General features: G+C 31.8%; 1 protein-coding gene across 2 annotated transcripts; it reads left to right on the top strand.

The window, feature by feature from the left end:
* Window positions 1-234: 234 nt before the first annotated feature.
* On the top strand, window positions 235-13,217 carry LOC133179194 (serine protease inhibitor Cvsi-2-like). Of its 2 annotated transcripts, none has more exons than XM_061313988.1 (3): window positions 235-290; window positions 1,524-1,643; window positions 13,122-13,217. In XM_061313988.1, the coding sequence occupies exons 1-3, from the start codon at window positions 251-253 to the stop codon at window positions 13,211-13,213; spliced, it is 252 nt and encodes an 83-aa protein (XP_061169972.1). In that variant the 5' UTR covers window positions 235-250; the 3' UTR covers window positions 13,214-13,217. The 2 variants fall into 2 exon arrangements, with proteins under 2 accessions (XP_061169972.1, XP_061169971.1); XM_061313987.1 differs by lacking the exon at window positions 13,122-13,217 and adding an exon at window positions 1,927-2,042.
* Window positions 13,218-23,479: the final 10,262 nt, after the last annotated feature.

The following is a 23,479-nucleotide window of genomic DNA, read 5'->3' as shown; positions in this document are numbered from 1 at the left end:
TTCAATTTTTAGAAAATAAAATAGAGAAAAAAATAGCTGAACCTCAGTAATACTCTCTCTCTCTCTCTCTCTCTCTCTCTCTCTCTCAAGTAATACGACATTACGTTTCGTGGTTGTTGTTATCTCCACATGACAGAGATATGTGTTGAATGACTGACCTTTGCAAGATAATTTATTTCAAAGATATATAAGTGAAAAGAGGTATACAATTTAATCATTGTTCGCAGAGACAAGTGAAACAAAGATCACCATGAAGGCTATTTTCATTCTTGCAGTTGTTGTTGTTGCAGGTATGAATGTTTTCTTTGATAAACATTTACACAATAGGTACATCAACTGTTTTGCATTCAGTATTTTGACTGGCTTATGTACTGATGTTTGAGACAGTCAAACGAGTGAAAGCTTTTGATCGTGACGTCATAAAAGAGTAACACAAAAATACAATGTTTTGTGACGCATTTCATAATTTTAGAAGGAAAACATTTCGAAATAAGATGTTAACATCAAATCAAGTTTATAAACCGCATAATAAGTGGAAAAACTGTTTTCTCATTTGTTATTTGTCACCGTGAATGCTGATTTTTACTCAGTTTCCGACTGTTAAATCAGTATTAACGGTCGTAATTAATAATCAAGAAGACAGTTATTCCGTATTTCTGTGATAAACATTTATACAATATGTTTTCATAGAAGACAAAACAGAAGAAGACACAATTTAGGATTCGAATATTAACAAACACATTTTGCTTTTGTAACTATGTATATGTACTTTATTACAATATTAAGGATTTTCTTTTGAAAAGTGTTGTTCACATTCGAATTTTTATCATTTTTTGAAAAAAAAAAATTCACTCAATAATCCCTTCTTATCTTGAAATGGTAGTCCACTTTTTATTTCAGGTAACTATTTTCTTTACTTATGGAAAACAGATTTCTCTGTTCTTGGCATGCATTATCATTGCCACTGATTGAGTTTGTAATTTAGCTCATCCACGTAGCTTACATATTCTAGCATTACGTTATGTGAAAATGGATGCATTGTTATTATTATTATCTTGGATATGGAATACATTACGAGACAGAGTATATGACTCTGATTGTATTTATAAAATAAAAGTCCAGTAACTTGTAATTGATAGGATATACAAGTAGAACTTCTTCGTTAATAATGAATCCCCATTTAGGAATAAATTTTTCGATATCATAGATCATTTTTTCAAATTTTGTTTAACATTGTATCAAAATGATAATATTGCCTAAACATGTCCAAAGGCTTCTACATTATTCCCTTTTCATCATTCATATGTTCAAACAGTATATATAAATATTCATACTTCATGACATGTTGAATAGTGTGTTTTTACAGTTGTTAAAAATTCTTAATTAAGTCACCAGATAACAAGAATACATGTAAATATATTTATGCAGAGCACACCGTTTGATATACTTAAGAAATGTAGACAAATAATTTACTGTACAGTTGTTAAGCAACTATTTTTAAATTCAATATCAATGTTTTGCAGTCATCGCTGAAAGATGTGACGACACAGGTGATTGTACAGCCACAACATGTGGTGGTGGATCAACACTCCATTGTATTGCTCATCAGTGCACATGTACCACGGCAGCAAGTGGTGATGGAGGTAATGTACCACATTATTTCATATTTGGGCTTTATTTTTCCTGAAAATATTTGCAATGGTAATTAAAAATTGAAAATTATCAAAGTATGTTGATTCATTTTAACGGATGTATTTATATATCTAAGACATATGCTCACTTATTCATATTATTCTTTGTCGTAATTTGTTTTAAAGAAAAACATATGTGCATAAAGAAGTGTCAACTTTGAAAAGTTATCTCCGCAGAGTACATCCTTGTGTATTTTAGTGAATCTAATAATCATTCGGCTCCTTTTTATCACAGCATGCACTGCGGCCAGCGATTGCCATGGACGATGTGATCATGGACGTCAGCACCACTGTATTGATGGCCGATGCAGATGCACTCATTTTTAAAAAAATAAATCTATTTTACCAGTTCATATTAATTTATTTTTATTCGAATATGTCGCATTCATTTCATTCCTCCCTGTAGAAATCATAATAATTATAATATTGAAGAGCTGAAAATTATTCAAATGAGAGTCAAATGAGAAATTATTCCTTCATCGGTATATAATATTTCTGGCATAATCGTGAACATCACTACACCAGAAAGTTTATGAGGCGCCTTCTCATAATGTAATTGTCTCTAGTCCTCGTTCACATATGATGTTTTTGTGTGGTCCTTGTAAGAATTACATCACACTGCCACGTGTCACTGTATCACGCTTACGAAGCCTTAACATAATTCGAACACTTTCCCAGGGAAATTTGTACAATTAGCATTCGTTCTGAAGTCACATCGTTTCGTTATTAAGTCAGGTAGGGGTAGAACAGTTTTTGAACTTCCTAAATTATAAAGAATGGGATTTACAGTTATTTAAAAGACTGAAATTATTGAATTTCCTGTATCTGAAGGGAGAACACCCCCCCCCCCCCCCCGCACCCTTCGGATGTAGACTCTCAGTTTTTTTTCGTCTTTTTTCAGTATTTTTCTCGGACAAAAATGTGATCTAATCAATATCATCGACACCAAAAATAAACATTTTATAAAAACATATATTTGCGATGATTTTCTTTCCTCTTTGACTAACTGAAAAGATGCATTATTTTTACAGAACAATTTCTTGTGTAATAGGCTGATTGAGAAATTAGTCAATATGTTGAAATTCAGATTTCATCAGTAATGACCCAATACGTATATCTGTAATTTCCAGTGCTGGATAGTATCAACCTTTGGATTCAAAGTAATTCATCTATGAAAAAAAGAGATCAGAACTGCAAGGTAATCCTAGACTGGAATTATCTTCCTCTATTCACAAGAACATTCACCTGTGTACTGAGTAGGGAGGACGTAGACACCTTATCAAGGCAATAATGGAATACTGTGACATTGAACAGTCATTCCGATGGTCAAATAGTTTAATTGTTAATTTTCCATAAAAGTATAGTAAATCATACCAATTTGAAACAGATTTTTCAGACTCTATGGTATCTTTTATTTCGAGTTCACTAGGAAATATCTAGTCGTTTAAGAAAAGATGAGAATCATTAATTGATAAAACGTCGTCGATGTAAGGATAATTGAAGATAAAGAACTGACCTGTTGTCGATCTCTTACACCCTGCAAGCGAAACGAATCATGAACGGAACAAAAACCCAGACGCTTGGAATCACAAGAGGTGGAATCAGGTGCCTTGAAGGAGTAAGCATCTGCTGTCGGCGGGTCACACCCTCCGTAAGGCCTCTGTATTGATTAGGTAAATGGAACAACTGGCCATTGAATGAAACTTGTAAGTCAAAATGCGATCCTACAATCCGTTTTATTTGCGAATACAGTCATCATATCGATCATAGAATTTGTAAAATGTTGACTTTAATCGAGTTAGTTAAAATCCCTGAAACGTCTCACATTTTTCAGTATGCTGTTTCGGTTTAAAAATTGATTGTACTCAGAACAAGCTCTTGCATATCGAATCAGCTTGGAGACATAAACATCAACTGTGTAACTCTGTAAATAAACAATCACAAGATACGCAAATTTCATGACATTCTTCTTAAAGATGTCAAAGGCCTTGTCTTTGTCGTGGTCAATGGCTATATAATTTGTAGAAAAGTCATACGTTTTGATGCTATTGATTTTGAAAAAAAAATTCTAAAAGTTGCTCGACGTTTTGGAAAATCCACATTTGAATTACTTCCACTGACTGGGATGCTAAAAGTATTTCAACCTAAAATATCAATTTGAAAAATTTTATCTTTTGAATGGAAACTGAGAGTATTAATCGGATTACAAGAAAAGGAATTTACATAAGCTTTCTTTCTAAAATGTTATTGTTTTAATGAGCCTTGCAAATAAAGATCACCTTGCAAGATTTATCAGCTTGAACCTTGGCATAATATTCAAGTAATCTTTCTGATCAAGTCCTGTCTGCTAAAGATAGACGGATAAAAAGTATGCATTTTTCCCTTTTATTGTAAAACACGAGATTTCTGTATCTGTACATCTGAAACGCTTTATCCATTCTAACAAAGTGCCAAGGTCTCACTACTGGACTTATTATCCCCTGATATTCTGATTTTTCTCTGAAAATCTCTGTCAGCCTTTGTACTTTCACTGTACATTACTGTACTTACCTCTGTACTTCACGGTACATAACAGTACAACTCTGTACAGAGGCACAGCATTTCACAGCACCTCCCTGTACTTCACAGTACACTTCCTCTGTACATCACAGTACCCCACAATACTCCATAGTACGCAGCCACTGCTTACCACTGTACGTCACAGATATTAGCTGTACAGATAACTGATCTTCACAGTACATTGCTGTTATTCCCTGAACCCTCATACTGTACATCACAGTACATCAAAACATTCTACAGTTTATTCAGTATATACCAATGTACAACCAATTTTACTCTGTCCTACCCTGAAAAGCTTTGTATCCTAGGAAATTTATTTAATATTTAAAAAAAAAATCTTATTTTATTTCATGTTATTTCATGGTTGCTTTTGAATACATGTATTTCTGAGAGATTAATTTTCAAAATGGATAGAGCGCCCTTGATTCTAGATATAACTGAAAATGGTGTATTTAAATGTTCTATTTTCTTTTTTTTTAAATCCTTTTGTCCAAGTATTTTAAATGAGTTTCCATTTAACATCTGAGAAATGAGTAAACGGACATTTTAAAGAGTTAGAGTTTTACAATTCTTTTTAATTTATAGTTAATTAATTATATTAATCTTTTCTCCACATAGTATTATATGTTTTTAATTCTACATAATTGTGTACACTGAAAAGCTGATTAAAGTCAATGTTATGATTTAGATTTCTGATTTTCAATTAATTCAACTTTTCATTTTCCTTGAATTATCTTATATGTACAGTGTACATCTACTGATAATTTTCTCCTTATATTCATTATGAAAACAACTAGAATTAGTTAATCCCTAATCGCCGTCAAACGTACTGATACCCCCCCCCCCCATTTTTCTCGACAAACTGAGAGAAAATATTGAAAATGTACCGTCTTTACTGCAATACGTCGATAATTATTGACCATAAGTTATATTGCAGGTATTGAACTCCAGAACAGTGCTGATTATCTTGGTTTGTGATGATAAACGTAATAAAAATATATAAATAATTTTTTTATTAACATAATTCCCGACTAATTCGATATAAAGTATTAATCTTGCGAATCAAGTTTTAACTTAAGTGAATGTATGGAACTGTTGCTTTTTATCTCTTTCCAAGTTCAATCTTAAAATCAATAAATACAGGCCCGTAGGTAGCAATTTCACATTGAGGGGGCACAACCATACATTTTCAGTTGGGGAGGGTGCACTATGAACTACCAAAATTCCTTGACAAGCTAAAAAAGGTCATCAGACATTATTATTGAGTGGGCACAAGCATGTAGCAGCTATGTTTTCTATAGAATTGTATATATTATTATTGGGGGACCCCCCCCCCCCCGGTTCCTACGGCCATGTAATAAATTTAATTCAAGAATTAATGATCATTTTATTCTATTCAATACAACGGGTACGTATATCCGTATGCATGTAGCTTGCTTTATTTCCTTTTACCATTGATTAGAAAAAACATGTTTTTAAATATTTCTCAACAAGACAAGCGCCTCTGAATTTTTTTCTCTATGTACAATTTTTTTTAATGTAAAATTATGAAGACTTGGTTTAAAATTAAGGAGTAATTGTACATGTAATTCAAAATATCCCCGCTTTTAAGGATTTCTGGTATCCTCAGACAGATTTCTGAAATGGGTAGGAATAATGAACGTATGATGTTACTTTGTTACAGCTGATGTGGAAACACACCTCCCGCCAACCCCATTTCCACCCCCACGCTTTACGAAAAAACACTAGACACTTGGTATCAATACTTCATAATAAACGAGGTCCTTACTAAACTTCCAGTGAATTTTTAAATACTATATCAAACAATTGTGTCCTAATAAGGCTCTAAACCATTACATATAAGAAAACCTTTAAACGCTCAAAATATGAATAGAATTCCCCGAATTACATAAAACCCCTAAATATCTGGTATGCATCAAAGGGATCCGATTTCATGTGTCGTTTTACTTTAAATTTCTTTGACCACTTGGCACAAACGTATTCGTCATAACGTTTTGTCTCAATTTAATATCTCAATTACTGGCCCAAACGATAATCAGCGCAAAGTTTTACCGTAATCTCTCTTTCTCTCTCTCTCTCTCTCTCTCTCTCTCATATACATATAATGAGAGAGGCTGTGAAATCAATGTAAAAATAAAGTTTTATATGTATATACAGTGCGTATAATTCCGACTGAAATTTGATTTTTTTTTTTTTTATTTCTTCTGAACTTTTTGCATATAATTTATTTTCAAACTATGAATTTATTGAAATATTTTAATGATAATTGCAAGTTCACACAATGTACCCCATGAACATAAGAACAAGGTGTGTATTTAAACTATACTCATGAAAAAAAGACTTAATTAGACTCTGTTACAACACCCTTTTTGTTGCTTCATATTGCCCACCCAAACTAAAATTGTATGAACATGCCCTGTCAAACCAAGGACACAGGTCTTTCGCGGGACTGCACTTGTTTTGTTTTATTAAAGTTTATATCCACACTTAAAGTTCGTTTTCTTTTATATGTTTACAGATCTATAATTAATGTAGTTCAGACGACATCACAATAACTTATTATTGCGCGATCTGTCACTTTTCAGTCCCGTAAAATGCGCATCGCACACTACATCGATCTACCAGAAAAGGGGGGGGGGCTGCTAAAATAATTTTCTTTTTTCCCTTAAATGAGTTTCACATTATCAGAGATGATTTGTTTTTATATATTTATCTATTGTGAAGGAAAGTGATAGATTATAAATATTTCAATTGATAATGTGTTCAATGGCTCAAACTTGTGTCCTTAACCTCGCTGTGGCTGTAATGTTGCGTAACTTAATGTGAACTCCGGCGAGTGCCTTTCTGTATAATGCAGCAGTGACACCTATTGTCTTACTGTCTCGCTACCGTACACACTCGGATCACCTCAGTCGATTCTATCTAAACACAGAGTAACATCACAGACTTTCCGATTGCCAGTATTCAACAGACTCGAAACATTTCGTAATTAGTATTACTGAAAATGAAACTTGTTTATATACATAACAAAGATTCCGACTGGACTATGAAACATCAATTAATTTTTTTTATAAAAGTTTTGGTGTAAACCTTTATGAAATTAAAACTATTAATAACCGTAATAATTGAAAAAAAATAGGAACGTTTTATCGTGTTAAAAAAAGAAATATACAAATGTTACAAATCATGCCACGTAAAATAAAATGAATTCTTCTCTACATTTTAGTATGAAATATAGTATATATACACTATTTAATTCACCATATTTAGATTAGCGTACAAAATATTGGCACATTAAATAAATACGACTACAATATTTTGCTGTTAAATCAGGCGAGAAATTATAAATTAAAAATAATGATACCGTATCTATTGAGAGGTCAGTCGCTCACACACACAGTAAAAAAAAAAAAAAAAAAAAAAAAAAAAAAAAAAAAAAAAAATGATTGTCCGTGTGTCAAAATTTTGAGAGATCTGAAAAGTTTTCGCCTTAGTTAGTAATTAGACACTTGTTCATTATACTTCCCCGTCCATGTATTTTATTTTTCAATTTTATCAATAACAAAATGGCACATGCACTTAACGTTACGTATTTTTATTAATTATTTGTTATCTTCTTAATCTCGCTGGGCTTTACGCACGAATGAAAATGGGCGACTAATTTTTTTTCACACTTCCCGGTAATTGCTAGTTATTTTTTTTTTAACAAATAAATAATTTATATGGTTTTTCTAAGATAGCCAGGTCTCTAAACTTTCATTATTACTGCACATGTGGGTTTAACATCATACGTGGAATCCTCAATGATCAAAATATTATTTTTAATTCCGAAATCATTGATGGCTTGTTGGAGTTGTCTGGAAGATGTCATTGAATCTTCACGTTTTTTAGTCACATTTCTCTCCTCCTCTAGTTGAAGATTGTTAAGTGCGGAACACGGTCTCGATTTTAAGTTCATATATTGAATGCCAAGTGCTATTGTATTCTGTATATGGATCTGCACATAGATATATTTCTCTCGCCTGTTTGACCAGTGAAGCATTTCTTTAATTGTGAATGCATTTTCTTATGAATATGTATATAAATCGTAAATTATATTAGCTTAGGGTCATATTATTGATAGTGATACATTTGGTTTGTACAGCTGATCATGAATAAATGAACTGAATTTTCATGCATAGTGTACGATTTTAAGGTATATGTCAAAACATGTCCACCAAATTGATGTCAGACCCCCCTTTTTTCCCCCATTGAACTGGGGTGTCGATGGGGATGTTTTACTTTAAAAATTCACTAAATGTAGTAATTATAAAATTTCAAAAAATAATTTTATTTTGTTATTCTCAACTCAAATTATGGGAAAAGAAACAAAAATTCATCCAACACTCGATCTGTGGTTTGCATTTTTCGACTTACAATAACCCAAGAAAAATTATACTAAATATAGTATGTCAGCTTTTCAAATTAATCTTGGATATATTTTTCCTCTCCATATGGTCATGAAATTAACAATGATCAACTAATAGCAATGGCCTTAAATGTATATTTACAGACTCAAAGTGCTAAATATGTGTTTGAAGCAACTAAAAATAACTAATTAAAGAATATATTTTTTAAAAAAAAAATATGCGAATTAAACCTTTAAAAATGGAATAAAAAGCAATACAGCAAAATATCCTGAATAAATTTCACATTTCACGGCATTTCAGCAAATCATAAATTAACTAATTCAATTATTTATTAATCAATCTTTCTTTTAAAATTTAATTATAAATATCAAGCTTAATGGAACCAGTGGGGAGGGGGGATCTTTCCTTTTTTTGGCTCGCTAAGGAATTCGAACAGCACGGTGTCCCTCAAACTGAAAAAAATTATTTGTTTGACCCCAGCAGATCCAGGGCTGTCTATCTGATTTCTCTGTCCCACGGAGCTACATGTACAGTTCTACTTTCCGTATAAGTATAATAACATTGTTAGTGAAATTAGGCCTTCCAATGTAATACTCTAAGGGTATGCAAAGTGTATATTGTATATGAAATACAACTTAAAGTTTGGAAACACAAACTTATTTAACACTGATTGATTACTCTTGCAATTAAATTGGCTTATCCTCTCTCTCTCTCTCTCTCTCTCTCTCTCTCTTACAGAGAGGTTCTGTATACTTTTATCTGAAGTACACTTAGTCTACAATTTACACAGCAAATAACACATCAGCTGCATGTTACATTTTTCGTCCTAATTTATTATAATTATAATAATTATTATCAATATTAAATTTTCAAATAACTCCCTTTGTTGTTTATTTGCTATTATATTTGAAGACTTAGAGAAAGAGAAAAAAATTACAATCCAAATGATAAATAAAAATATAATTTTTCATAAATAATTAAAATAATGAAAATATTCTGAAGTTTTTTTGATATCTAATTATTTGATTATGGATATCAAAATAAACGTCTCAATACGTACAATCTAAATCTGTGTTTGTATTTGCGTTTCTATTAATTCAAAAATATCTTAAGTTTGAAGCTCTCAAGAAATTATAAATATATTGCTTCCTGTCGTTGTGTAACCACCCCTTGTTGATACACCTATTGTTTAAATCTCTGGCTACTGTCCGCTGTTTAATCCACCGTTTTCCTGTTTGGTATACATTTTCTGTTGAGTGTACACGTTAACCCACAACCATGATAAGCAACCCTACCCACTGAATCATTCTTTTCATTTTTTGATATTTTATTTGTATTGACAAATTCAACTCAAACAACAATTAGTTGTTTTTGGGGGTTTTTTTTAATCACAAGCCGTTAAAAAAAAATAATTATAGTGACAGGGTAAATGTATGAGTGAGAGAAAGAGAGACTTAATTTTTTTGAGAAAAGATATTTTAAAAATATATAATACACTAATGTTTCAAAATTTTTCTTAATATGTAACTTTGCCTACCAAATCAGGTTGTTAACCGCATTATCGAACTATGGAGAATAACAATGTGACGTTAAAATTGTTCAATACTATGAATGATAATTACTATATATAATTTAATTGCTCAGTAAATTCAAAACATTAAGACTCATAATTATCAATTGAATGATCTTAAATATAATTTATAGGATTTATTTTTTACTTTTTTATATATGGTACTAGTGTGTGTTAAGAGTACTAACAGCACAAATTTATCACTCTTGAAATAAATATTTTATTCGCTCAAATCTAAAATACCAAAGGCTGCTGAACAATTAGAGAAGTATCAAGAGAAGAATAAAATTTAGGAAATTCAAAAGTTAAAATTTCATTCATTTATTACGTCTAAAATATTCGCAGTATGGTTCAGTGATGTACAGTGCCAAACTGGGATGCGTACATTGAACTTCAGTGATGCACAGTGCCAGCCTGGGACGCGTACAGTGAGCAACAGTAGTGTACTGTGCTGTACAGAAGTTGAGTACTGTACACGTCTGTGATGTACAGTACAGTACTGTGGAGGCGTACAAGGACAAACAGTGGTGTACCGGGCCATACAGAGGGGACGTACAGTAAAGTACAGGGATGTATAGAAAATAACAGTGGGTTTGTACTGTGATTTACTGGGGATTACAGTAGATACAGGGATTTTGTACAGTGACTGTACAGTGTTTATACAGAGAAAAGCAGTACTTAAACAGTAGATATCAGAGTTTATCAGAGATTTTTCAGAATATCAGGGAATTTTAAGTCCAATAGTGTCTGCGTCTGCATGTTAAACATATCGTCTGGAATACTCTTCTACGGAATTCATAACAGGAATGACACTCTAAATTAATCCTTACACATAAAATTAAAATTGTAGATATGACTGGAAATCCTCAATATTAAAATTAATTATAATTAAAGGATTAATTACAATGTATCATTACAATTAAAAAAAAAAATACAAAATGAAAAATAATATCTCGACTTTTTCGTTGAACCAAGGAATAAACAACATATTTTTTAATTTACGACTTTCTATTTCTTATTGAACAAAAACTGTTTAACTTCCAGATTATTATTTAACTTTCGGGAGGCTATAAATGTCGTCTACATAAAATTTAAAAAAATGAATACATCATTATCTATTTTATATATTAACTTTTAGAACTTAATCGACTGCTGCAGTTCTCTGCTTCAATCCGTTATTTATTCAAAATATTGATATGAATGATAACAATAAATCTATGAAAGTAATACAACTGTAGTTTGAAAAGCTTGATACTAAAATCTATGCACATCAATATAGATATATAGATGATTTTTGACCTTGCTTTTCGAGAAGCACGACATTCTATTTCGTGCTATATTTGATCTCCGCATGGCCTTAAACTCTGCTGAATTCCTGACCTTTGCAAGATAATTTACTTCAAGGTATATAATTGAGAAGAAATTATAGAATTATCTTTGTTCCCAAAAATCAGTGAAGGAAAGATCAACATGAGGGCTATTTTTATTCTGGCTGTTGTTGTTGTTGCAGGTATGTACTGTGATATGATAACAGTTATATGATAAACATTTAAACATTACGCTTTCACAGGCCAGGAGAGGGAGCAGTTTACGATTTGACTGTAGAACAAGGCGTTATATATTTTACAAAAATATATTTACACTATTGCAAACTTACTGTCTCTAGACAGTAAGAAACTAGTGTTCACTTATTAAACATCAATAATTTCGAAGTGTTTAATCTCGAAATCTTTTGTATATTGGAATGTTGATGCAGTCTTTATTTCAGGTAGCTGATTTTCTGAGTTCTAATTCCTGACTTATAGAAAACAGATTTCTCCGTTCCTGGCATACATTATCGTTGCCCTGAATGATTTTGTTATTTAGCTTATCTATCATATTCTTGCGCCACGTCTTTGCAAATAGATGTATTGATTATACTATTAAATGCAGATATGCAATTCAGTACTAACAAGAAAACGAAGTTCAGTAGCATTTATAATCGACAGAACTTCGGTAAAACAGACTTAATGGGGACAAGAAACTTGCAAATCTATTGGCGTATTACATGTACACAGCGAAAAATTTAAATGTTTTTCTCTTGAAATTGCCAAATCCTTAAGATGTGACTAGCTGTTCAGTGAAACAAGAAAATAAATCTTTCTCTTATTAAAAAGAAAAAAAAATGCCCATTTAAGCCTGCCACACAGTATACAGGTTTATTTTCGCCCTATCACACTTTCAATTTCACCTTTTTTAAAATTCTCCCAAACACATGTTGAATAGGATTTATTTGCCTCTCGTGAATTCGCCCATAAATTTGGGGGAAAGGGGGGAGGGGGAAAATCATTCGGGGACGAAATTTTCCCTCTTCACAGTATATAAAATTCTCGTTAACACAAGAACACTATCTGACATTATTGGAAGAAAATAATTATATCAGACAAGTCCAAATGTCTGTAAATATTTCTTTATGGGTCGCATTTTCTTACAGTATGTACATGTATATTCATACTCATTTTGAATGATGTGTATTTACAGTTCAACACAATTTAATGTAGGCACCAACGTACAAGAGCACTTAGGCACAGAACCATTTATATATACTTAAGGTGTGTAGACAATATGATTTGCTGTACAATTAATTGTTTTAGATACAATATTAATGTTTTACAGTATCCACTGAGAGGTGTGATGACCTGAGAGATTGTTCACTTACAACATGTGGCGGGGGATCGACACTCCATTGTGTTAATGATCAGTGCACATGTACCACAGCAGCAAGCGGCGATGGAGGTATGCATCTCATGTCAAACTGGAAAATTTTAAAAGTCGTGCATTCATCGTTCTAAATTTCTATCAATTAAAAAAATATATGAATTCATATTACAGACTGCGTCACGGCCAATGACTGTCAAGGAAGGTGTGATCATGGACGACAACACCACTGTATTGATGGCCGGTGTAGATGTACTCATTTTTAAAGAATTATATTATATGCTTTACTGGCTCATAAATTTCTTCTTTTTTTCAATATCTCATATTAATTTCATTGATTACTGTTGGAATCATAACAGTATGAGAATGTTGTCATACAAGAAATATGGATATAACGAACCTTTATCAAGCTCATATGTCCATTGGAACGATACAAATTAGGAGAAGAGCAAGTATGGAGCCCTAAAACATCAGGGGTTGGATCAGGTGCCATGAAGGAGTAAACATTCCCTGTCGACCGGTCAAACCTGCCGTGTGCTCTTCGTCACGATCGGGCAAGAAGAAAAATCAAGACAATTCAGTATGAAAATAATGGCCTAAAGATTTGTATGAAAAACGTCAGTCAACATTCGACTTAAGGATAAAATGTATTTGCTAACAAGGTCATTATATTGACCATAGAATCAGCAAAAGGATGACATTAAGCAAAACTGTTTATATCCTTGTATTCATCAACTTATTTGTCAATAGATTACCTCGTTTTAGAAATTGTTCGTACGTAAAACATGCCTTTGCGTATCGAATCAACTAAAAGAGACATCAAATGCAGGTGATAATGGTATTGTGCATTGCTACATAAATAAGGGAAGTTGACAACAGAAAAGTTGAACTCATCAGCTTTACCATAAAGTTTTGTTGTTAATTTTGTCATTAATTCCTTTTTCTAGTTGAAGATCCAAAAAAGGAAACAGATGTGTCAGACTCTGTGGTGTCTTTTACTTAAGGAATGAATTTGATAGCTACCCAATTTATACGGTATTTCATTCCTTATAATTTGATTTTCATTAATTTAGTGTAAGAAAAAAAAGATAATTGTCCTTAAAAATGAATTTAAATTGTTCAAAATTTAAATGTTACGTCAGGCGGATCGATACGTTTTTGACGCAAGTCATTGTGACGTAGGCAACCCAATTTATACGATATAAAGAATTTTTTTATCCAATCAAATACTGCGTTATATCTAGAATTAAATTATTTTGAGTTCAAAGGTATATATAGAATCAATCAATGTAGGAATGAAAATATATAGTTGACGAAAGGTCGTTGATATATCTAAATGTCGAGTTGCAGGCACAACAAGAGACTTTCTTTTCATGTAAAAGTTTTGAGTAAGTTCTGTTTCAAATGAACACAAAAATTGGGTGTCTAATAACGGGGCACAATTAGTGTCCATGGGGATTTCAACATATTGTATACAGGCACATTTCCATATTACATTTATATTATCATTTTCCTTACCTCTTAAATAATTGTTGTGTCAGTCTGGAGAAAACAGAATATGAGCTGTTCGAAAGAAAAAATTAAAAGATTAAGAAGCCAACAAGAAAGTTCAATGATCGATATAAGTGATTGATTGATTGTATGTTGTTTACCATCCCATTTCAAGAATATTTTATTCATATAGATACAATGTACGTCACCGTATGCCGGTGAAGGGTTTCAAATTTAAACCTATACTCGGCACTCAGGGCCATTGAGCAGTAAGGGTTCTTAATCGTGCCAACGCCCACCGCGATACGGGACCTCGGTGTTTAGATCTCATCCGGGCGCTTGGCGAAGGAACAGTTTCTACCCATGTTTACGTCTTAGGTTTGTTGACGCGGCGCGGCGAACGAGAAACGAACCCGGGCCTCCTGATGAATGTAAAATAAGAAGTTCTGTTTTCAAAAGAATCTCATTTTTAGAAACAGAAAAGTTTTAAGACCTTAAACTCTATTTTTAAAGTATTATACTATTGTTCAGAATTCATTTCTTTTCGATAGATCAATTTAATTGTCTCTTAAAATTTTGCAACATTTATCCATTTTTAATTAATGTACCGGTAACCACTTTCAGAAGGTCCAATTCCCTCCTAAAGTAATACAATATCTTTGTTGCTACATGTAGCACGTTTTTATATTTCTTACTATTGTCATATATTTACTTTGAAATTAAGTAAAGTATACTCATTCAGCACATTTTGGCGTTATTTAGGTTAAACTGATTCAGTAACTTTCACTCTACTAGATACAGATGTAATGTAAACAATTCATTGCAGATCCCTAAATTTACAACAATGCAGTCCAGTAACTATGTATACATAAATTGTAAGAAAATCGTGTAAACAGCAGATATAGATAATATCGATTGTACTGACGGGTGCCTAAAAATTAAACATTTTGTATCTTTTTTCTTGAAATATTTCCCTATTCTTGAGAATTAATTACACTGAAAAAAAATAAAAATATTTTTCTGTCAAAATAATTGCCTGGATCGCCTTGCAAATGCAATGTACATAAATTTCTCCTGAAACTCCTAACCGGGTGACATTTTGTGCAAATAATATTATATTGAACTTGTCAAAATGCCTTTGTACAACAAATTTTTGTCATATTTTTATTTGATTCGTATATTCATAATTTATGACATGCTGTGAATTCTGTATATTTACTGCTAAAGAAAGAATCTTGATATTATAGTGTATCATGGTTCTACGAACAAAAAAGATGAATAACAAGTACCTAAAATATAATTTTGTTACATGAACGTCTCAGAAAGGGTTGGATATGAAATGTAGGTCTCTATAAATTTAATTGTACACATAGTTAAAACCTCTATATTTACACTCTTTACTTTATATGATCCCTAAAAAGTATATTTAGTTGCATGTACTGTACCTAAATTAAATGAATAATGAAAATTAAGTAACTCATAGTTTGATAAGAAGTGAGGTATAGATGTAGAAGTCAGACCACTTTCAAATCCTTGTTTGCTCTTCAAAGACTCAATATTTTACAGGATGGTCTGTACTAACTTTTGAATGGAACTTTTAAAAAAATATATCTAAAAAACAGATAGCTATTTTTTATTCAGTTTCTTTTCTAAACTGATAGCTGTTTTATATTCAGCGTCTCCATATGAGTGAAAAGTTCTCTAGAGGGACGTTAAATAACAAATATCTTATATTCATATAATCATATAATTAAATATTACTGTGTTGGTTTGTTTTAAATATCATTTAATTCAAAAAGTTATTTCAAATTCTGTTAGATTTCATGCCGTTCATAAACAGTGATCGTATTCAATTATTACTTGCTACCATATTTAATGACCTATTTTGTTGTCCAGGGTTGGGGTGAACAGTCTTGAGATAAGTGCCAACTACAATCTTAATTTGCAACACTCTGGGAGATCTGCATAATGGTATATTATAATATTAATGAAAAAAATTTGTAAAGCAAGCAAACAATCAACCAATTATTTTTAATTTAAAAAAAAGCATAATACTAGGCAAAAATAATTTAACAAAATCTTCGGTAATTCAAGGGAATATGCATCAGTGTGATTTTTGCAAAATTATGATTATGCAATACTAATCATTATACAAAATTATATTTTACTTATTGTATATAACTCCTATATATTGTAAGACAACAAAAACGTCTTAAAATGAAGCATAATTCTAAGCTCTATTCCTTTCATATCACAACTAATAAAACGTGTGTCGGCTTAAGTAATAACACATGTCATTTTATTAGTTTAGCTAAGTTAATGAGACCTGCCTTTTCAGAAGTCCACCTTTTGCAAGCTCAATCATCAGCCTCATTGAATTTTAATTTATTTTAATAGATCTAATGATTAGATCAACATCAGTATGTTTACTGTAAACAGTCATAGGAATGTTTTTTAATAAGGTTGTACTTACTTCGTCCTGTTTTATGTAATTCCAAAGTTTGATGTCCTTTTTCAAACACCATCGGTGAAAGTTCGTGATAACATTGGAGATATTTTTATAATCTTTTTTCTTTAATGATTTATTGGGGAGATGCATTTTAAGAAATAATTTCTTGCATAAAAAGTGATAAAGGCATCATTTTTATAAATGAGCAGAATAGATATTCATATTTATTCCAAATGAGCTGTAAAAGCTCATGAGTGAGAGTCTATAAACTTAGGTAATATCAGTACTAAAAGAAAAATTCAAGCTACCTAAATCTGTACCATTACAGAGGAAAAAAAAATACATGTACAAGTAAGATTTTGAAAAAAAAAAAAAAAAAAAATTCCCCAAAATAGCATTTGTACGGCGCAGTTGGAGGGCCAGATAAAAAAAAATATTTATTTGTTCGGACAAATTAGATATTCGTTCGGACAAATTAGATGTTTGTTCGGACAAATTAAATATTCGTTCGGACAAATTAGATATTTGTTCGGACAAATTAGATATTCGTTCGGACAAATTAGAAATTCGTTTGGACGAATTAGATATTTGTTCGGACGAATTAGATATTTGTTCGGACAAATAAGATATTTATTTTTCGGATACACAAATTATATGCATCAGGTGCACTTTGGTGGTGTGGTGGGGATATATCTTGACAATTAATTTGTTTTCATATCGTCTCTATTCCCTTTCGACTGCTGTGATTTCATTAGAGTTCTAGATATTATAATCAATTAGGTTAGAATTAATTGCATGTCCCCTCTTTGGCCATATGCAGTGGTTAGTTAATACGTATATTCTCTCGTATAAATATTAAATAAAAAGAAATATTTAACCGACAGTCTTCGTCCTTATTTAAAATGTTTTCATTTGGTTTAACCTTTGTCCTTATTTATAATTAAGTGGTATTTTTATAGGATTCAGCTCTCCCTCACAACCAATTATTCTTTTCACTTTGAATAACGAGTTGGGAATTTTTAAGAAACCTTTTGATATGACAAAAAACTACATAATATATTAAAACTATTGCCTTAAAAATGCAGTTTAACGGGACTTGATCTAGAGGCAATCAGTATAGCCCCTCCCCCTTTCCCGTTTTAAAACAAGTCGGGGACTTACCCGAGTTTTTAACTTTGCAATGACAATTATGTATAAAATATTTCTTATTAAACAATTTCGAAAATTCGTGCCCCTAATAATTGTATTGCAGCAAACTATTACCCCATTCTCTCTCTCTCTCTCTCTCTCTCAGCAGTCAAACCATTTATATAATTAGTTCTACAACATGAAATAAGTAAATAAATATTCGTTTGAACAAATAAAGTTCTTTGTTCGAACAAAGAATTTATTTGCTCGAAGAAATTAGTTATTCGTTTGGACGAATTAATATTTGTTCGAACAAATAACTAATTTGTCCAAACAAATAAGTTTTTCGTTCGGGCGAATTAGTAAAAATAGCAATAGGTGACAGCACGCCTCGATCAACACGTTATTTGCACCGAGACATTCCATCCTACATGTAGGCTAAGAATAATAAAATATATTTTAATTCTTTGCAAATACATAATTTAAGTAATGAACAATAAAAATAAAAATTAAGATCAATAAATATTTGGCTGATATGAAATCTTGTATTTCTGTTCTTCCTTATCTTTCTATTTTCTTTTCATTTAAAAATTCACTACGCTGCAAGGCACATGCATTGTTTTAAGCGTGTGAATGATATTACTGGTACCTGCGCGATCTATATGATGAAATGAAAAGGTCTTAATGAGTTGTTAATATTTGTGCTTGTTAATTAAGAAAACTTTACAAAAATGAAAATGATATATTAAACTCTCTGAAAAAAAAAATGCGTAGAACTGAGGAAAACAGGAACGAAACAACATTGAAAAGTGGTGGATTGATATATAGTGGCACAGCCGTGAATAAATGTTTTAAGTATTATGTGCTGAGAGTCAAAAGGTTATGTCTATATTATTATAATGCATGGAAATAATGTATTTTAAACTAACCAATAGCTTTAGAGAGCATAAATATAGTCCCCATCCCACCCTGGCATTATTTAAAAGGTAATCGGACAAAATATTTTTGAATTTCCTTTACAGCATTTTTAAAGTTTATATGGTTTCACAGTACTAGTTCGAAGGTTTGATACTAGGCCAATGACTCACTCCGGACTATTCCAAAGCCTACTCAACTGACACTAGCAACTATCTGAAAGAAAAAAAAGAAAAAAAAAAACCTACCGAAACTTTTTCTAATAAAGCCGAAATGAATATAAAGGTTGAAATAATCTACCAGCATTTTAACCTTTTCTTTACGGGAATATTTTCAAGAATACACCCCCCCCCCTTTTCAATCTTTTGCCTTAATCATGGCGAGAGTTGAATCATAGTATATATTTGTACTTTTGAAGACTCCATCACAATACGCTTTCTAGAACCCCTTGCAGTATTATTGAAAAGTAAATTAATGACCTTTTACTTTAAAAAAATCTATTAAGTTTTGTTCTTTTCGGGGTGGGGGGTGGGGGGGATTTGGTCATTATTTACAAGTCTTTTTGTTTGTTCTAGGTCTTTTAATTACATATATACGTACATGTACTTTCATGAAATTTAAATATAAATAAGTGTAAGAGTTTCACAGATCTCAGTAATATTCTGTAGAAGATGGATTTATGAGCCCCCTTCCCTTTTAATCCCTTCATCACAGCATACTTATGTGTGGAAAAACCGGTATGGAAACAAAACTTCAAATTTTGTGTTTGTAAAACTGAAAGTTTTGCCTGGGGGCAGGGGACTTTGATGTTTCCGAGCCCGATGTTTATTCATTTAGTATAATACAGTAGGCATAAAAACTTTAGGGGTGGATCTCGTATTTTTTTCAACAGAAGTGGTAGCTAACCAATAGTACCCCACGGTGAAAATTTCAGTACCACCAGCAAAAAGTGCTTCGGTAGAAGCTAATATTAATTTATGACAAAGCGTTTGCGTGTGTCAGGTATGGGAGTGGGGTAACCCCCTATTTTCTCATAGAAGTTGAGAAACGCGAGCACTTGCTATAGTACGTGTTTAATTACATGTAGTAAGATCATTAAATTGCATTTGATTTACCCATAAACTTTGGAGTAGCAGACCAATTAGACTAGAAATTTACGAATAATCGGAATCAACTTATCTGACTTTAATATCACATGTCTTTTTCCAACATGTGTATGTTATTGGTTCAAACAGCCACATAATTTGGTGCATCTATTAATTTAAAAAAACATATATTTAACCCTCTCTGCATTATATATTTATGACCTTGCAAGAGGGGATGACTCGTGCTAAATCCACAGGTATACAACTCTCAAGATTAGACAATTTGTCCAAATTAACATGAAGTGTTTGAAAAAAGTACTAATTTGTCCGAACAAATATCTAATTCGTCCGAACAAATACCTAATTTGTTCGAAGAAATATCTAATTTTCCGAACAAATATCTTATTTGTCCGAACGAATATCTAATTTGTCCGAACAAATACCTAATTCGCCCGAACGAATTTCTAATTTGTCCGAACAAATATCTAATTTGTCCGAACAAATATCTAATTCGTCCTAACAAATATCTAATTTGTCCGAACGAATTTCTTATTCGTCCTAACAAATATCTAATTTGTCCGACCGAATATCTAATTCGTCCGAACGAATTTCTAATTCGTCCGAACAATATCTAATTTGTCCGAACGAATTTCTAATTCGTCCGAACAAATAAATATTTTTTTATCTGGCTCTCCAACGGCGCCGTACATTTGAGCTACAAATGATTATTTTGTGAAGATTCAATTGGTTAGTGAGGACAAAAAATGTTGACAAAGAGCGTGATATTTCCAGCAAATTCCGGAGCTTATTATGAACCACAGAATAAGAACAACTATATTTATATATACAGGTTTCTTCTCTCACATATGCATATGATATAATGATTGCACTATTCCTGACTGCATTTTGTATCTAACATTTGGAGCAACACGACTTGTATTTCGTGCTTGCTTTTATCGTACGATGTTCTGAATTAAAGAACATTGACCCTTTAAATGTTCTTTTATCAGGTTTCTTTTATATTTAGGAACATGACAAACTTTTAAAATAAACCTTTTCAGCTGAACGCAGAGAGAGAAGTGGGATTAAAATAAACATACAATAAACATAACCAGCTGTAGTAAATTGGAATTTTTTTTTTTATCTATTTTTGGTCCTATATAAAAAAGTAAATATTATGTGCACATGAAGTCGGTTATAGGTGGAGAAAACTTTTCATAACTAAACAACTGTTTCGATTCGGATGTTTTCAGTTTATTTTTGGTTCGGTCCAATATGAATAAAAATAAATGTTGTATTTACCTAGAAGGTCTGGTGCATAACTAAGTATGATTTCTACAATATGGACCTCCTCTAGTTTGATTAATTGATTGTATATTGTTAAAAGTCCCGTTCGAGAATTTTTCACTCATTTGGGTAAAGTGCCATATATTTTGACCCATGCATGGTGATTAAGGCCGTAGCAGGGGGGGATCTTTATCGTGACATCACCTTCTGTGACACGGGACCTCGGTTTTTAAGGTTTCATCCGAAAGACCCGTTACTTTCACTTCTTGTGCTGGGCGATTGGCAAAAGAACAGTTACTACCTATGTTAAACCTCTCAGGTTTTACGCGAAGCCGGGAACGAAAATCGAAGCCGGGACCTCCCCATCGCGGATCGAAACCCTACTACTAGGCTTCTGCGACAGGTCTCTGCCAATTCGAGACCTAGGAATTATTCAATCATATAATAATGACTTTTATATAGTGTCATACTTAGACTTATTAATGATTTGATGCCTGCAGAATTATTGATTAGTCAACTAATTGTCCATCTATAGCTCTCCGAAGAATCATTTTTAAACTGTCAAACATTAATGTATTCTACATAGACAACTATTTCATTATTGATATTTTTTAACTGTAAGTAAATATTTATCAGAGATCATAATTTTTTTAGACCACTAATGCTATTAATGAATGCCACTAATAGTTCACGCCTTGTTTGTTCCAAATCGACACGATTTAAGTGGTTAGGAAAAGATTACAATTTAAGTAAACGTCAAATAAAATATGTGGTTTATTGATTTTTAATTATTTGAATAAAATTAGTTAAGCATTTAAAACACCCTGCGTAAGATTGAAGCTTTACAAAATTTTGCAAAGCTTCTAAAGATAGAATGAAAGGCCTAAAGCTTTACTGTTTTTTTTAAATGTTTTTCTTTATTTCAAGTATTTTATTCCGACCTCTGAGACTATATACATGTATGTGTATGTGTGCGTAATCATTTATCTACTGATTTTTAACTTGTTAATTTTCCATTATCCTTGTAAATTTAGACATACCTGTACAAGTTTCTTTGAGGAAAATTGAGCATAATTAATATGACTCTGTCTCTAATGCATCCTACCATCTTTTGGTAAACAGGAATCAATGTGCTTAAACTACACACCATTGATGTAATTTATTTTCTACTCATAATGTTACATTCACTATGTTGTATAAATGTTAATATAAAAATTATATATACACAATATATTTTTTATCGAAGTTTTGTGTGTCTAGTCATTATATTACACTATACAAGCTAAACAATGAGTTGTTTATCTAGGTTACATTGTATCTAGTCATCACATCATTATATAACTATACAAACTGAACAATGAGCTAAGTAGTTACATGTAAATTGTACTAATGTGTTTTGTGTAAATTGATATGTGTTCATAATTCTTATATGTCATGCTCCATGAGCCCCAATTTGGAAATAAATTTTATTCTCTCTCTCTCTCTCTCTCTCTCTCTCTATATATATATATATATGTATATATATATGTATACCTCACAATGGCTGAGATCTAGCGAATATGGGAGATGAAACAGCTCCGTAATTTTTTTTTTCTTCAGAATTTCATTTATTCTTCTGTGCTTATTTACAGCAGCGTTACCAGGTGCAAGAAAATTACCCTGGGACGGTATTTGAACTTCCTTTGCAGGAAATCTGTTTACCTTTCCTCAGTCCAATTTAAACATGAAAGATACCATTGATGGTCCTTCCTTTATGTGTTTGTATATATTTTACTGGACCTTGAAAAAAAATGAAAACTAATTAAAAATGCTTGGAGCCCTTGTTTCGCTTTACAGCAATAAGAATGATAGCTTTTTTCTTTGATTCCACATTTTATTATTGATCTTCCCTTTTGGCTATAAAAAGTGCACCCATGTTTCGTCATCCATCACGCAAATTTAACAAATCTTCTATTTTGTTAAAATATTTGTTATTAAATAGACCGATGCACATTAATACGTGTCTTCTCTTAGGCAATTTTAAGAAAATCTATCGGAATTCTATAAAACGGTGTGATGATGAAATGCTTATTGTCTTTCGATGTAAATCTGACATTTTCAGATATAATGTTGCACATAGCATCGATAATTTTTGGTGTCCCTATAAATTTCAATCGACCAGTTTGACTGTTATATTT

Source organism: Saccostrea echinata, unplaced genomic scaffold (assembly GCF_033153115.1).
Source record: "Saccostrea echinata isolate AGI-Se365-2 ecotype Australia unplaced genomic scaffold, CSIRO_AGI_Sech_v1 ptg000004l, whole genome shotgun sequence".
NCBI classification, from domain to species: Eukaryota; Metazoa; Mollusca; class Bivalvia; order Ostreida; family Ostreidae; genus Saccostrea; species Saccostrea echinata.
The sequence above is the reverse complement of the archived record's forward strand: the minus strand, read 5'-3'. Positions and strand labels throughout refer to the sequence as shown.

Bases quoted from the DNA above. Each gene is read 5' to 3' on its own strand.
- LOC133179194 (XM_061313988.1), top strand. From the start codon at position 251: ATGAAGGCTATTTTCATTCTTGCAGTTGTTGTTGTTGCAG. The intron at 291-1,523 runs GTATGAATGTTT...AATGTTTTGCAG, and splicing joins TGCAGTTGTTGTTGTTGCAG to TCATCGCTGAAAGATGTGAC. The intron at 1,644-13,121 runs GTAATGTACCAC...TTCATATTACAG, and splicing joins GGCAGCAAGTGGTGATGGAG to ACTGCGTCACGGCCAATGAC.